This window comes from Uloborus diversus, chromosome 3 (genome assembly GCF_026930045.1).
Source record: "Uloborus diversus isolate 005 chromosome 3, Udiv.v.3.1, whole genome shotgun sequence".
NCBI lineage: Eukaryota > Metazoa > Arthropoda > Arachnida > Araneae > Uloboridae > Uloborus > Uloborus diversus.
In genome coordinates, this window is record NC_072733.1 from 61,267,625 (window position 1) to 61,283,490 (window position 15,866).

The window sequence follows — 15,866 nt, forward strand, 5'->3', positions numbered from 1 at the left end:
GCAAACAATTTAATTGAATGAGAAAAACGTTTAAAACAGAAAACGGTTACTAGAAAACAAGTATTAATAACGTGAACTCGCAACATTTTCTTAAACATCACAGCATGAGTTTTTGTAAAAGCTAAAACGTAGTGCGGAACAAAACTCTTAACATCGACAGCAAACAATTTAATTAAAGATAACTAGCAAAACTTCGGAATCTAGAAAGAACAAGTAAATAAAAGATAACCTCAAGTTTCTCATCACAAGGTATTTTTGCTCTCAAAACGCACGATACAAGTCAAATCATCAAGGACCGTTTGTTCACGCTTATTGGTAGCTAGGCTATGGCTTGAACGAAGAAACAAGTATCAACTCAGTTGTTAGTGGACTCTTCGAGATTGAGTAGCTTGACCGATACACAATAGTTAAAATATTCTTCTTCCAGAAATACTGGGATGAAGATCAGAGTATTGGGAGTCAACTGAGACACTAGTTGAATGGCTTGAACTAAGAAACAAGTGTCTACTCAGTTGTTAGTGGACTCTTCGAGTTCGAGAAGCTTAACCAATGTTATGCAATCAAAACATTCTTCTTCCAGAAAGACCGGGATGAAGATCAGGGTATTGGGAGTCAACTGAGACACTTGTTGAATCCTGGGCTGCATTGGGCTCGAACACTGGAATGGTGACGCTCTCTGATGAACCTTGATCGTTCGTAGTCGAGACTTTTTGGACTCTTATTATCTTCACATTTTGATTCTGAGATCGCCATTTGTAAAAATTTCTCAAGTGATATCTAGGAATATATCTTAAGTTAATCAACCGATTGCAATCATTATCTATTCTGCCGTGTTAAGCGAGAAAGTCGTATCTGCAGCCGGGTTCAAAATGAGTTTAAAGTTCTGCGCCTCCATGCGTTTGATCCAGAATCAACTTTTTGAAATTAAAAAAAAAAATATTTCCCAATGACAAATGACTGTAAAACGTATCTACGTGAGAAAGTAACAAAGAACCACCTGGTGGTCGTAACTTAATTTTGATAAAAAGTGCAAATACGACTTTTGTGCTTAGCACGGCAGTATTATTTATTGAATCGTTTAGAGAAAGTAATAAGAACGATTTCAATTGCTCATTTAAAAATATGTATATTGACTACAAAACTTGGCCACCGAGAGAAGGCGCATGAACTGGAAGAGAAAAAAAGAAACATGTTCTCAATTATCACGAAATGCCGGAGTTGGTGACAAAAACACCCAAAACATTTTACTTCCGGATACCAGTCTGAAATTTTGCGCAGTGCTTATGTACACATCTAAGAACAAAAATCCGCCAGGAGGCATCTGATCAGAGGTCATGAACCCCCTATGATGACGTCATCAAAATGGCCTCCTGATTAAGGTAAGTACATTCCTTTAACTGCTTAGAACTCCATTATAGATCTTAATATTGTGACATTAAAGTATATCATTTAAGAGCGCTTTAAAAGAGCTATTTAATAGTGATTGATTTTTTTTCCTTGTCACAAATAGTTTTAGAGTTATTACAATTAACGTCATCAAAATGGCCGCCTGGAAAGGTAAGTACGTTCGTTTAACTGCTTAGAACTACATTACAGATCTTAATATTGTAATATTAATGTGCATCACCTGAAAGAGTTTAAAAGAGCTATTTATCAGGGACTGATTTTTCTTCCTAAGACAAGTAGTTTTAGAGTTATTAAAATTTCCGTCATTTAAAAATGGCCGTCGTGATGATGTGAAAAGTTTCGTTTAATTGCTCAAAATGCCATTCGAAATTATACTTCCTTAAAATATAGGTACACTATATAAAAGCTCTAAAATAAACTATAAAAATATGCATTTGTCCCCCCCCCCTCCAGTAAATAGTTTTTAAAATTTCACTGCAATAACTTAACTACGGGGGGCTGCGGGAGCATTCTCATTCAACTGTTCCGCCGCATCTAACCCGCACTGAAACTTTTAATTAAAAAAAATTCCTTACCGTATTAAATGCACATATATATTGTCACACAATAATGTATTTCTTCTGCAAGTGCGAACGTCTGCCGTCTAGCGGCAAAAATCAGAACGACTACTCGATTTTTTTCCGCCGACAAGCTGTAACTTTGGATTGCAGTCAGCCTAGCCCGTTTCTTTTCAGTTCTGCTGTTCTAAGCAATAATTAATTCTATGTTTATTATTCAGATATAATTTTCAATGACTGGATATTTGACTAGTTATGCTGCAGCAAATAATTTCAAATAAAGGTGAGTCATTATTCTATTACGATTTGAAATCGATAACTTCGATTGTTTGTTCCTTCTAGCATTAAAATTATCAAAAAGCTTTTATTTATTACTTAACGTCCTTTTTAATAAACAAAACGTATTAGCTCACACTATTTTTTTTGAATACATTTTTCTCCTTCATTTGTTCCATGTGACCTCAAAATACTAACATAGCTTGCAATCATTTCTTTAATGTGCTTTTGAAAAAAAGAATATTTAATGAACTGAGTGTTTGTAATCTAGGTCCTATCTACGCCCTGCTAAAATCTATTCAGTGGGCTACGCCGAATGAGTATGGCGAAGATAAAATGTTGATCTTGTTAGGTGGTCTCCACATAGAAATGGCTGCTTCATCTGCAATAGGTACATGGCTTGAGGGAAGTTGATGGACTGATCTCCTATAGTAGAAGCTCAGGTAACAACATCGGGAAGAGCAGAAGGAATACTAAAAGTTTCGCATGTAAAGCGAAGTCGATACGCTCACGAGGTTTCAGTAACTACTCTCCAAGTTCTGTTAGAAAAAGCCATCAAAATCGAAAAGATATAGGCGAAACATTTACAGACTGGGAAGATCAGAAGAATCGCCTCAGTTTAAGTACTGGAAGATCACCATGGAGCTAGAATGTATACTTTTAAATCTAGCCAATAAAAATTACGCCCGATGATTTTCAGTATTTCTGTTGAATTAAAAGCAGTTACCAGAGATGCATCCAGCTATTTTCGAGGAGTTTCAAAAGTGAAATATATGTCTGACTCCAAAACTGAGAGGAAATTTTCCAGGATGGCACACGATCATTTGCATGAGCAAAACAACAAATTAGTTTTAAAAAACATCAATTAATCTATCATGTTTAAGTCATAAGGCGTCATTATTTACAATGGATGGTTGCTGGACCCGAAGTTGTGCTCATGATTGGGGAGTTTGAAGAAAATCAAAGCCTGGGGGGGGGGGGGGAGAGTCTGACGTCACTACTGAAGAGCACCATGATGATACTAGAAACTTTTGTATTCGGTATCAAAGTCATGTTTACAGCCTAGTTGAAACATTTGAAGAACACGGGAATCCTTTCGAAGATGACGAGTTAATTACAGTAAACAGCAACAGAACTATTCTCTCGGAAGAAAGTGCCATTTCTGTGATGTCAGTGCAAGCAATGGGAACAAGCCAATTCAGAACCTTTGTAGAAGATCGCTTAGTGTTAAAAAAATTATCCATACATAATGTTATTTAAAGAAACAACCTCCTCTTGATGAGCAGCAAAAAAAAATTCTGTTAAGTTCAAAGACAAGCAAAAAATTGTTGCTTTGAGGAGGCAGAGCACTCTTTTTGCTAAGCTATATGTTGCCTGCCAAGCAAGGCAAATGGTCGTAAAAGATTTTTTTTCACCCATGAAAACAGCTCGTGTCCATCTTCTATATCCAACCTTGGCATACTTAGGAAACCAAGTAATAAGTCCGACGTAGTTTATTGTATCTAGTATCTTCCAATCTACTGGACTGGATTTGACGGCTATTCCGGAACCGAATGCTTCTTATCATTGATGTGGGTGCACTGATTCACATGCTTGTTCCTCAGTCTAATAGAACTGTCCAACAATACTGCGATCAGATTGTGAAGCAGTACATTTTAATGAGACTAAAAAGCATTGATGGGATAGATTTAGTTTTTAATCGTTGTTTGAAAGGAAGTTTAAAAAGCGACATGAGACAATCGAGAGGATCTGGGCCAAGAATAATTACACTGTGCGGGAAAAAAAAAAACCTTCAAACTACTTCTGACATTTCGTCGGCTGATTCTTATGTAAAATGACCCCCTGAATCCGAATATGATCTCTGTTTCCCCCCTATACGTACCAATTTTTTTTTTAAAGGACCCCCAAGTTTTTTTTTTCCATTTTCCTTAGTTTTAGAGCAATTGTTATTATTTTTTTTAAGGTGAAAGGAGCTTTATATTAACTGCTAACATAGTTCTGGTGGGCAAGAGAGGTTCAAAGTTCAAGATCATGGACACTGATAGCAAAAGGGGAACTTGGGGGAGAGGGGGGGAATACTCCCCCAAAATATTAGAAAAATCACGAAAAGCTATCTTTTTATTCTGCTTTTTAAAAAAGTTAGTAAAAAAATTCAGTTCAGAATGAGAGTATAAGAATCGCTTCTCTGACTCCTATGTCAAAAAATATTTTCGCGATGCAAAAAAATTAAAAAAAAAAAAAATCATTCATGTGAATGTCGCACGACGTTGTATACGAGTTGAATCGCAGGTCTTCATTCAAAAAGTCATTCTTATGTAAAATGACCCCGTTTCCGAATACGACCACTTATCCCCCCATTACGCCCCCTCTTTAGAGCCTGCCCCCTCCTATGATTCAGAGCCATTTTTTTTATTTGGAGGGGGGGAAAAGCATTACAATTACTGTAAACATTATTCTGAATGATTAGAGATGTGCAAAGGTCAAAATCTTGTGCATATGTAGCAAAAAGTAAAACATGGGGGCACCCCCCCCCCCCAAACACACTGTGCAGCAACAAAACTCTCTAATACTTCAGAGGCTATTCCGGCTGATTCTTCCGCAAATTGACCACCAAAATCGGAATATGATCTCCGTTTTCCTCCTACACGTATCGATATTTGTAGAAAAGCACCCCTCTCCCTTTTTTTAACTGGGGGGGGGGGGCAAGTTTTAATTTTTGCTACATATTCACAAGATTTTGACCTTTGCACATCTCTAGTCATTCAGAATAATGTTTACGGTTATTGTAATGCTCTTTTCTCCCTCCAAATTAAAAAAAAAATGGTTCCGAGTCAGAGGGGAGGGGAGGGCCTAAAAAGGGGGGCGTGATGGGAGACAGGTGGTCATATTTGGAAACAAGGGTTCATTTTACATAAAAATCAGCCAGAAGAATGTCTTTTTGAATGAAGACCTGCGATTCAACTCGTATGCAGCGTGCGACATTCACAAGACAGTTTTTTTTTTTTTGTTTTTTTACATCGTGAAATTTTTTTAAGACATGGTAGTCATAGAAGTGAGTCTTATACTCGCATTCTGCACCGAAATTGTTTTTGAAAACATCTTCTTCAAAAAAGAAGATTAAAAAGATGGTTTTTCGTGATTTTTCTAATATTTGGGGGGCGGGGGGGTATACCCCCCAAGTCCCCTCTTTTGCTATCGGTGTCCATGATCTTCAACTTCTCTTGCCCGCAAAAACTATGGTAGCAGTTAATATAAAGCTCCTTTCCTCTCAAAAAAAAAAAAAAAAAAATTGCTCCGAAACTGAGGAAAATTGAAAAAACTTAGGGGGAGGGGGGGGGCGTTTAAAAAAAAATTGGTACGTATAGGGAGAAAACGGAGGTCATAGGGTTTGCCGTTGTTCGACAATTTTTGGAAACTCTATGAGGGTAAATTACTCTTTTTTGGTTTAGCGTTTTATTCCCATCTTTTACTCTTCATCTATGGTAACAATGTTTGGAAACTCGATTGTAGGTCAAGCCTAGGGGATCTCGCCCTATAAGAAGAATAATGGAAGCAAAAGAACTAACAAAATCCTTAGTCTGTGAGAAAATTTGTTATTCCGGCCCTTAACTTTGATGCAAATGACTACTCAAACCTTGATAACTGACAAGAAATTGAAAAATATGATCCACCTATAACGAAAAATATTGCAGATCGGAATAGGAATGCAGGTTTAATGTTTCCATTCCTAACTTTTCATGACATACTTAAGCCACAGAGCGAGTTTAAAATAGCAACAGAATCGGCAAGTATATGGAGAGGAAAAAACGAAATGGCTTCATTTTAGCCAAGATTCAGTCAAGAGAAAATATGCTGTACTTTCATAATGAAATCAGAGTTCTTTGTTTAATTTACCGAAAGATTTTCTGTTTGTGAATCTGTTGATCTCTCTCTCTCTCTTCCTTTTTTAAAAATTTTATTTTACTGAGCAGTGGTTATTTATAAAATGTTCTTTACTGAAATAATGCAAAGAAATATTAATTTTTTAGGGCTCTTACCTGTGCTTCTATTTATTTGAAATCTAAATTCAACATGTTGTAACGGTTGTGTGTATATTTTACACTGTTATAACCAGGGGTTCCAGACGAGTGAATATATTACCCCTAAGGTGAAAGCATGGTGCCCAAGGGTGCCATACTGGCCAGGAAATAGAGCAGGGGTGCGAAAACAGCAGATAATCGCAGACAGGGGTGCCAAAACAGCAAGCAATCGCTAAATGACTCGCTGACGCATTCGCTTCCGGCATACATTCACCATTCAACCACTTCAATATGGCGATCGAACGATAGGTTGCATCTATGCGTGGCCTTCTATGTCTTTCACATTGCATGAAGTACACTATTGGATTAAATCTCAACTTTTCTAGGATAATTCTTTAAAATAACAAGTAAGTACAGCTTTTGATCACTTTGTAGCTTTTAGGGCTTTCAAACATAGTTAAAAGTACGTTTACTGCTTTTCAGTTACCGTTAGTCCGTTACGGTAGCGTAGTACCGTTAGTTGTTTAGTTTCAGTTTACCGTTACTGCTATGAAATTTACATCATTCAAAACGTTAGTAAATATATCTATCATTATTTTCTCGAGTACTCGATAAGCAACATTTAATCACCAAAATAATAACCGCAATAAGATTATCAATAATCAACAAGTGAGAACCTAAATAAAAATTATTCTTGTGCTTCGTAGATTACTACAAAATAGCAAGCGCAAAAAATAAAAAAGAAATCTCTCTTCGTCTAGCTTTTTTTTTTTCTTTTTCGTTCAAGTGTTTGAATCATTTTCTGTTAGCGTTTAATATTTCGATAGCGTTAGGATTTTCTTATTTCTTTAGGTTTTTAAACTGTCGAAAAATTTCATATGCATTTTATTTTATTGTTACTCTTGATTGAAATTTTCAACGTTAGAGAAACGATTTTGTTTTTCCGTAACTTTAATATCCCAGAGTATTTTTGGCTCTTCATGTAAATAATTCATTAGTACATCTACACTTTGCTTTCGGTGCGGTTATTTCTCACAAATGATCATTAACTTAACTATGATTATTGAAATAATTACTCGTCTTTAACTTTAAATATATTTGTGACCGCTCTTTGATCCCTAGTAAAGTGGGTAGATATTTATTGTTTTATTCATTTTTAATATTACTTATTAAAAAAAAAACTCATAAGTACGCAGAATTTTTTCACAAGTTTTTAACGGCCCGAGTGTTATTATAATTATTATTATTTATTTTATTTATTTTTAAGAAAAGGATAAAAAATTCACAGGTCCGCAATGTTTTTTATTTGCTTTTACTGACCCGTGGGTCAAAAGAGGTTGAGAAACACTGAGTTAGAGCACGATCAGATGAATTAAAGCAATGAGCACTTGTTAACTATGTTGAAAACTCTGAAATATGATCAAATGCTGTAATTACAAGTTTTAATCATTTCCAGTACTGAATTCATGCAATGTGAAAAATGTCCAAAACGTAGAATATCATGAATCAAACCAAAACTATTTTAAAAAAAAAAGAATTACACAACTGTATTCAAAAACGCACACATTACGGGGGAGGGGGGAGGAGGATCTACAGTAAGGGTACCATTTCTCTCCGAAGGTTCATTCTTTTCACCCCGGCTGCCTATTTTTTAAAAGGTGCCTGTTTTTCACCCTAGTTAGAGGTGCCATTTCGGCTCCGTATTGGGTGCCGCTGGTGAACAAGCATTTCACCCCTGAAAGGTGCCGAATGCAACTTGTAGTTTTAACAGTGTAGAATGTGACTTGTCTTACGTTCAAAATTTTGCATATGTCTACCAAAAAAAAAAAAAAAATTTAAAATCCTTGGTATTTTTAATCATTTTTTGTTTTAGGTAAACGAACCTATTTAATGGCATCTTTTCTGTCCGTGGTTGATATAAACAGTTACAAAAATTATGCCCTTGTGATGAAAAAAATTTTTTTTTCTTTTTCAATATGCGAATTTCGACCGCCAAGCGGCACATGAAGATTTTATCGGATTGTGATATTATTTTACGCATTGGGTACCTTTTTTCACCCTGGCCGATTTGAAAAGTTATTACAAATTAACGTATTCGAAAAAAAGAGAAATGCATTTTTGGACTCAATTTGCGAATTTTGACCACCTTGCGGAGCATGAAGAATTTATCTGACCAATTTGAAATTCCCCATGTAATTGTTTAGTCCTAGTGGACAACTTTTCTTACCCTGGCCAATTTGAAATTCCGGTTAAAAAAAATAAATAAATAAATAAAAATACATCGATCCATCCTAATGTCTATGTAACTGCTTTTTTTACATTTATGAATATCAGTAGACACTTACACCACCAGTAAAGGGGAACATTGTATTACATTTTCTTTTTATAACCTGACCTACAAAATCTAACAGATCCGCACGACTCCCGAGTGAATCTACATTTAGCATCATGGGCTCTCTTACTATAAAGCTTGACCACGGAGAGATGGCGAATAACCTTAAAGGTGAAACGTAATTTGTATCAATAGGTTGATTTTTTATTATATTTTAAAAGATAGGATTAGTGAGGACGCACCTTTACTACTCTGCGCTTTGTAGCTGATTCTACTAATTACAAATTACACAAATGATGTTTCCAGTACAAGGTCACCCGCCATCTCTCCGTGGTCAAGCTTTTGTTAAATAATGTAAACGTAAACAACGTCGGGTTCAATCGATTTCCATCAGTGACTAATAAAATTAGTACTTTGTTACTCCTGTTGGGTTAGTTTTAACCTTAAAAGTGTTTATAAATGAGAATAAGACTTATAATTAGGGAGCTGAGTTTAGAAGTAACGCTTATCCCTATGATGATGACCTCATTCGGATCCAATAACAAGTCTCCTCTCCCTTATCTCCCCCCCCCCCCAAAAAGAACTCTCTCAAGATATGCTTATATTTTATTACGGCTGAAAAGTAATCAATAAATACATTAAACCAACCCGAAGGCTGCTTATTTTGTATTTGCACTAACCTGAAAGTGAACCCATTCCAGATACAGTAAATGGTGACGAAGAAAGTAGCCAGGGCCATAAGACATCCCGCTTCCAAGCTGTTGCCGAAAATGATCTGTCGTTTTGCGCCCTCCACGCACAGGAAACTACCTACTGAGGCCAATACAGTCAAAAGAACGAAGCACGTAACGTCTCCAGCTATACATTGTCGATGCTGCTGCTCATCGCTGCGAAGCCACTAGAAAAGATCAGAATGAATCTTACCTCTAGTTTATCCAAAAACAACCTTCCTTCAGACGAAGAGAAATGCACTACTATCATTTTTAAACTTAGGAGTTTTAGAAGCTGACAGAATATATATTTAAAACGATAATTAGTGCCTGCTTAATGCACGATCTGCAGGTCCTCGGACCAGGGCACCATAATTTTAGGGGCTCTAAATTAGTGTACATTTCTTTCTGTCTGCTTCTCTCCCCCCCCCCCCTTCCCAACTACAGTCGACTCCCGCTACAACGCGATCCGACTTACGCGAAATGTCTATAACGCGAATTTTTCGAATTTATAGCTAACGCGAATTCCTCGTCCACAATACGAATTATATTTGAAGGAAGTATCGGCTTCGTTATTGGCTACTAAATACTGATTTCGTTGGACATTATTACATACGTTTAGCATTACTGACAGTGACACCACACCAACCTAGTTTACACATCGTGCTGTTATTGCATCAAATAACTACTCAGTATCTTTCATTTGTCTTTTTTTTCATTCTAAGTATTAAAGTTGATGAAATATAATGGCATCTTAGTGCGCTGTTTCATCTAAAGTTTGTGAAGATGGGAGGAAAAACAATTTTTTTTCTGACAAAAAAAAAGGGGGGGGGGTAAGATTCTCGATGTTTGAACAACTACCAAACGTCAACGGTAGCACGACACAAATATGAGTGAATGTACCATACATACAATTAAAAAGTAGAAACAAATATATCCGTAAAAGTTCAGAACTTAGCTTCAATATTGAAGCTGGCAGAGTAATGTCTAAGCAAAGGTAATGATATAAAAATAGAAGATGATCTTGTATTGTGGTTTAAAGGTATTAGGAAGATGGGCTGTTGCCATAAATGGAAACGTGTTAAAGAAAAGCCAAAGCAACCGTATTTAAAAATGTATTAGATAATCTGATCAAGGAGCATAAATCATCATCATCTTCATTTTTTACTCATAAATATTATTACTAATCCACTCACTGTGTACAGTACTGTTGTAGTGCAGCATTTTATTATTACTACATACTGTGCATACCGTGTTGTTTTATTTAAGTGTTTGATCATTCATTTTGTGCTATTTATAGCACTTCATGTTGAATAAAACAGCTTTTTTTATTTTTCAAAGTAAGAAATTAATTTACAGCTGAGTAATGCTTTAAAGCAGTTTGAGGGGTGTTTATAAGTGTCTATAAGAATTTGGTATGCTTCTAAAAAAATGCATACCTTAATTTTTCCTTTTTATGTGAGTGAATAAAATGCCTAAATGGAAATAAAAAGGGAAATAAGAGCAAGTGCTGCAGTTGGATCACGTGACCATAACGTTATTTCCATGACGTAATGACCATCCTAAATTGAAGATTGACAAAACTTCGGTTATGCTTGGAAGTCGTGCCGTGCTCCGCATGAAAAAATATTTAAAAAAATAACTATTGCGTATTTTTTAAACCTTTTTTTCTGCAGAAGCAGAAGGTAAAATGGGTTTACTATTACATAGTTAAATTTCAGAAAAGAGGCCTTTATACTTTTTGCGGGATGAGTAGAGTTTAGAAAAAATTAAACCTAGAAAAAATGCGAAAAGAGGTTTTTTTTTTTTAAAAACTGATACAAAAATATAAAAATTGCTTGATCTGCAAAAACTTTTTTTTCATCATACTTAAAAATAAATTTCCTACATTTTAGTAGAAAAAAACATTTTTCTGGCGCAATTGGTTCGAGATTTGTGGGGTAAAAGGTACTAAAAAATGCTAAAAATTGCATAAATCATTGAATAACTTTTTTTCCAATTAAAATATCAATATAAATTATAGCCTATGGCCTTCCTCAATAAAAGGATTACTCAACACAAAAGAATTTTTCAATGCGAACCAGTAGTTACTGAGATTAACGAGTTCAAGCAAACGAACGAACTCTTCAGCTTTAGAGTATTAGTATAGGTTTTAAAATTGTATTATCTTCCTCCCATTCCTGTCACGTGAGGGTGGTGTGAGATGCACGTGATGGAGGAACGGGACACGACACAGCTTGAAAAACTTAAACTTAAAAAATACTGCATTTTGGTATGTAAAGAATAAAAGAAAAGTAGACCGCTAAGCTTGTCTGGTACTAATAAATATATGTGGTACAAGTACAGACACACAATTTCATTATTGGGGGGGGGGTCGTTTTTCTCTGCTATACTAAAGTCATTTTCTTGTGGAAAGTGAAATTTATATATCTCGTTCTTTCTTATGCACTGAATGCTCCACATTACTGCTTATATTCCTAACTTGCGAATACTACTATTTTCTTCGTGACAGCTGTGCTAGAAATCTTCATTGATGCTTCCACATATCAATTGCTTTAATTCTGTTTCCTCAACCCACATTGCCAGAAAGCTTCATATGCAATTTACCTTCGCTACAAACTTAGAAAATTAGTGCAGGGACATCATGTATTTACAGTGGTCATTCAGGGTCCAATAATAATGAGAGCAACTCCTTCCAGTAGTGTAATATACTTAAGTTTGATTATATTGTTTTTTCCTCGAACCCCTTCTCAGCCCTTACCCCATTGTTGTTTTACGCTATGGGCTCGGGAGACACTGGCAGTAATTCCTAAATCAAAAAAATAATCCATAGCTTCTGCATTAAACGTTCATTTTAGTGCGGGTCTTTTTAGTTGAGCTATGACCTTGTGGACAATGCTTACCTATTTTTCGGTTAATAGGCAAGGGTAACTGGCGCTGAGTTGAGTTGGGCGAATTTCGTAGTAGTTTTACAAAAGTAGTCCAATTCAAATCCGCACCAATAACGCGTCTTTTTTTGACCGATTTCCCCAAAAAGACATTAACATTGTCAAGGTCATAGCTCAACTGACCAGAACCACACTGTACTTAGGAAAACTTGTAAAGTCATAGTTATCTGCGGAAAATAAGTTTATCGCATGAATTAATGATCCAAAGTAATTAAGTTCAATATTTACTTCAACGAGAGACTTGGGTGAACGAATAGTAGCAAAGTTATAGTTGCAAATCTCACATTTGTCACTCGTATTGCATCTTGTACTCAGCCATCTTTCCATGCAAGTTAAATGAACAAGACCAAGAGATCCTACAACAAACATGAATTTATAAAAAGCTTTAATTACGTTCTTCATTAGTATTTTAGACAGCAAAGAGATTAAATGGGAAACCTATCTCAGTTGAAGGTTTATTCTCCTATAGACGCAGCAAACATAAGATCAGTCTTCTACTCTTCATATTACGTTGGAAATGGAAAATAATCAAATCGGGAAAACGTTCATGCGGACCTAAACACTCCTTCCATGGGTGTGCGGTTATTAGCAAAATATTTTTTATTTAAAAGCCCCATGCATGCCATTTTGTGTGAAATAATCATTAACATCGTTAACATATCTAATACGGCTTCTCATGGTGACGCGGACCCGAGTGATCCATTTTTCAATGACTCTAGTCCGTAGATTTGGCTGAATTTGAGCAATGGCCCGGGTTACATTGGCTTTAATGGCATCGGTCAATTGCGACTTATTTATACAGACTTATGACTTCAGGAAGCGATACAAAAAAAATGTAGTTGGGTCTAATTGCATGATATGTTTCCAACTCACGTCACTTCTGCAATATATATCCATACCTTCAAATTGTTCATGCAGAATATGCATCGTAGCGTCCGCTGTGAACTCGAAGCCGAACTGGGAAGATTGGGCGCCATCAATTAGGCGCCGAACCTATGAGATATCATGACCATATGGAATCTCATTACAAAACTATAATTTTCAAGTACACAGAAGAACTTAAAAATGCATTTCTTTAAGCTTGGTAAAATTCATCACAGTATAAACATAAGTATAGGGGCACTTTCAAAAATTTAAGATTTTTACGAATTTCTCGAGAAATAAGAGAACATATTGTGCTGCAACTTTTATCACACATAAGGTATGCTACAGCTGTCATTTTTCAATGAAAATTAAATTACCCTATCATTTAGGGGATCAATACCAAATTGAAGAACCAAAAATGTTTTCCCAACGACCTTCATCTTAAAAGCTGGGAATAGGCTGTAAATTCCAGCAATAAATTTACATACGGTAGATGATTATTAATGGGTATGCTCCAGAGTTTTATAAAAATTGGATACAAATTTCAATTATAATTTGTATATTATATATATATATATATATATATATATATATATATATATATATATATATATATATATATATATATATATATATATATATATACATTCACACATATAAATTCATTTTTTCGTTCAGTTCTGTGGAAATATGCTTAATTATAAAAAGCAAAGTGTGTGTTACAACACTTTTACTTTTTATAATTAGCATATTTTCATGGAACTTGGATGGCGTTCTCGATACTCCAGCACGCAGTTGACTTTTATTTCATTTCTTTCTCTTTACGATAAATGTAGGGATAACTTATGCTGTAATCAATCGGGTATCCGAGTCCGAGTCGACAATGCTATTCGGTTTAAGACAGAGAGGTACGGCTTATATTTACAGAGCACCACTAAGGTGGAATCTGATTTTGCTCATACACCAAACGATAGATGGAGGCACCATCTATCAACATATGACAACATCTATAACCACAACATATTTAACGTGCCTCACTCATCATCAGCGAAGATCTTCGACTGGCTGGCATAGAACCCGGAACCCTCCAGTTACGATCCTGACGCCTTAACGATCAGGCCTCCACAGCTCGTTATGTGTTACAATTATGTCATCTTGAAACCTCAATGACCCAGATTTCAACTTCATTTCTGCCGTGGGCAGATAAACTTCAGTATCTGTTGAAATGAGTTGTCGAGAAATTTGAAGAAACGCGTTTTGGATTCCATGCTAACAGAAAAATGTTGGAATTACACGGATTTTTTTTCTTTGTCCGGAAACCAAATAATGAAGCTTGTGCACTAAAGCTAATGTACAGTAAATGACAAAAATGCAAAACTAAAAGAAAAATTTGCAATTACTACTCTTCATCGGAACTTGGCAAATTTACTTTCCATTACATTGTGCAATGCGCGTTCTAGCTTTGATACAACACTTTGCTCAGAAATCAGACACCATTTACAAGGCCGATAGCGTAGTGTAGTGGTTAAAGTTGACTTTTCATGCCCAAAATTTCAAGTTCGAACCTGGCTTCAATTGATGGATTTTCAAGAAGCGGGAAATTGATGGCGTCCACTTCGGATGATTATGCGGCTTGTGAAAGATCCCTGGAGTATTCACTTGGCGTTGAATACTCTCGGCAAAATTCAGTATTTTAGTTTAGTTTTCCAAAAAAGCGAGTGCCTCCATCTTGTGGGGAAGCTTAGGCGTTCAAATTCTCATAGTAATTACATCCTCCGATAGTGGTGTCACATGAAAAAATAGGCGCCGGTCTCTGGGGAATGCACTAGCTCTGCGAATGGTTAGTAACCACTACGCAGTCCTATTAGAAACAAATAATGCAGTTGCCGTTCTGCAATGCTATAAAGTTTATAAGCAAGGAAGTAAGAGATTTAAACACTGATGACGGTTAAGTACACTTCCTTATCGCGCTTTTTAAAATACAGAGGCTGTAACAGACATACCGGTACATCTACAGGGCGAGATCAAATCCTCCTTAGCATCTCCCTCATGACAGATCCGGCAAAATGGTCCGCTACTCGCAGCTGGGGAACGAAACTGGAACGCAGACTTCTGCAACGGACTTGGTTCCGGGCTAAAGTTGTATACGTACAAATGGCGGATGTGAATACTAGGGCTGTTGACTAGTCCCGCAGTCGACGCTGATGCATGCGGATTATCGAGCATCGAAGAAGCTCCTTGCTCCATGTCAGAACTGCTAACTTGGGGCATCATACTTTCCGTCTTGATTTCTGGAGTCGACTGCTGTTTAAGACAAATTAGTTATTTTTAGTTCAATCAATGATTTAGATTTGATATAGTACACATCGTCTTTTTGATGAACGTTATTTGTATTGTAAAAGTTTTTGACTGCATAGAAGCTTTTTGTTAGCAGATGTCAATTACTGTAAAAATTGCAATTTGCCAGTGCTTCTTAATTCAGAATAATGTTCTGAGCTCATTTACGGCTCATTAAAATAAGCTATTTTGTTTTGAAGCCGATTTTTTTTCCTTTCATTTTCCTTGTAATGAGTAAAAGTAGAATAAAACACTTATTTAACTGTATTTAAACACAAGATTTATGTTTCTCATTAATCAGTTCAAAACTTTTATTAAAATAGTTGAATTTGAACCATTATTTTGAATTTGTTGCAATTTTAACAATGGTGCCAAATCTAAGAAGGTCGAAATTCGGTTAAAATGACCGTTTTTCA

At 35.9% G+C, this 15,866-nt stretch overlaps 1 protein-coding gene across 1 annotated transcript; it reads right to left on the reverse strand.

Moving 5' to 3' along the window:
* Window positions 1-560: 560 nt before the first annotated feature.
* Window positions 561-15,384, reverse strand: LOC129218765 (E3 ubiquitin-protein ligase MARCHF3-like). Its single transcript, XM_054853089.1, has 4 exons — window positions 15,117-15,384; window positions 12,478-12,605; window positions 9,272-9,489; window positions 561-777 (listed from the first exon to the last, which is right to left on the reverse strand). Exons 1-4 carry the CDS (start codon window positions 15,382-15,384, stop codon window positions 561-563), a joined length of 831 nt encoding a protein of 276 aa, XP_054709064.1.
* Window positions 15,385-15,866: the final 482 nt, after the last annotated feature.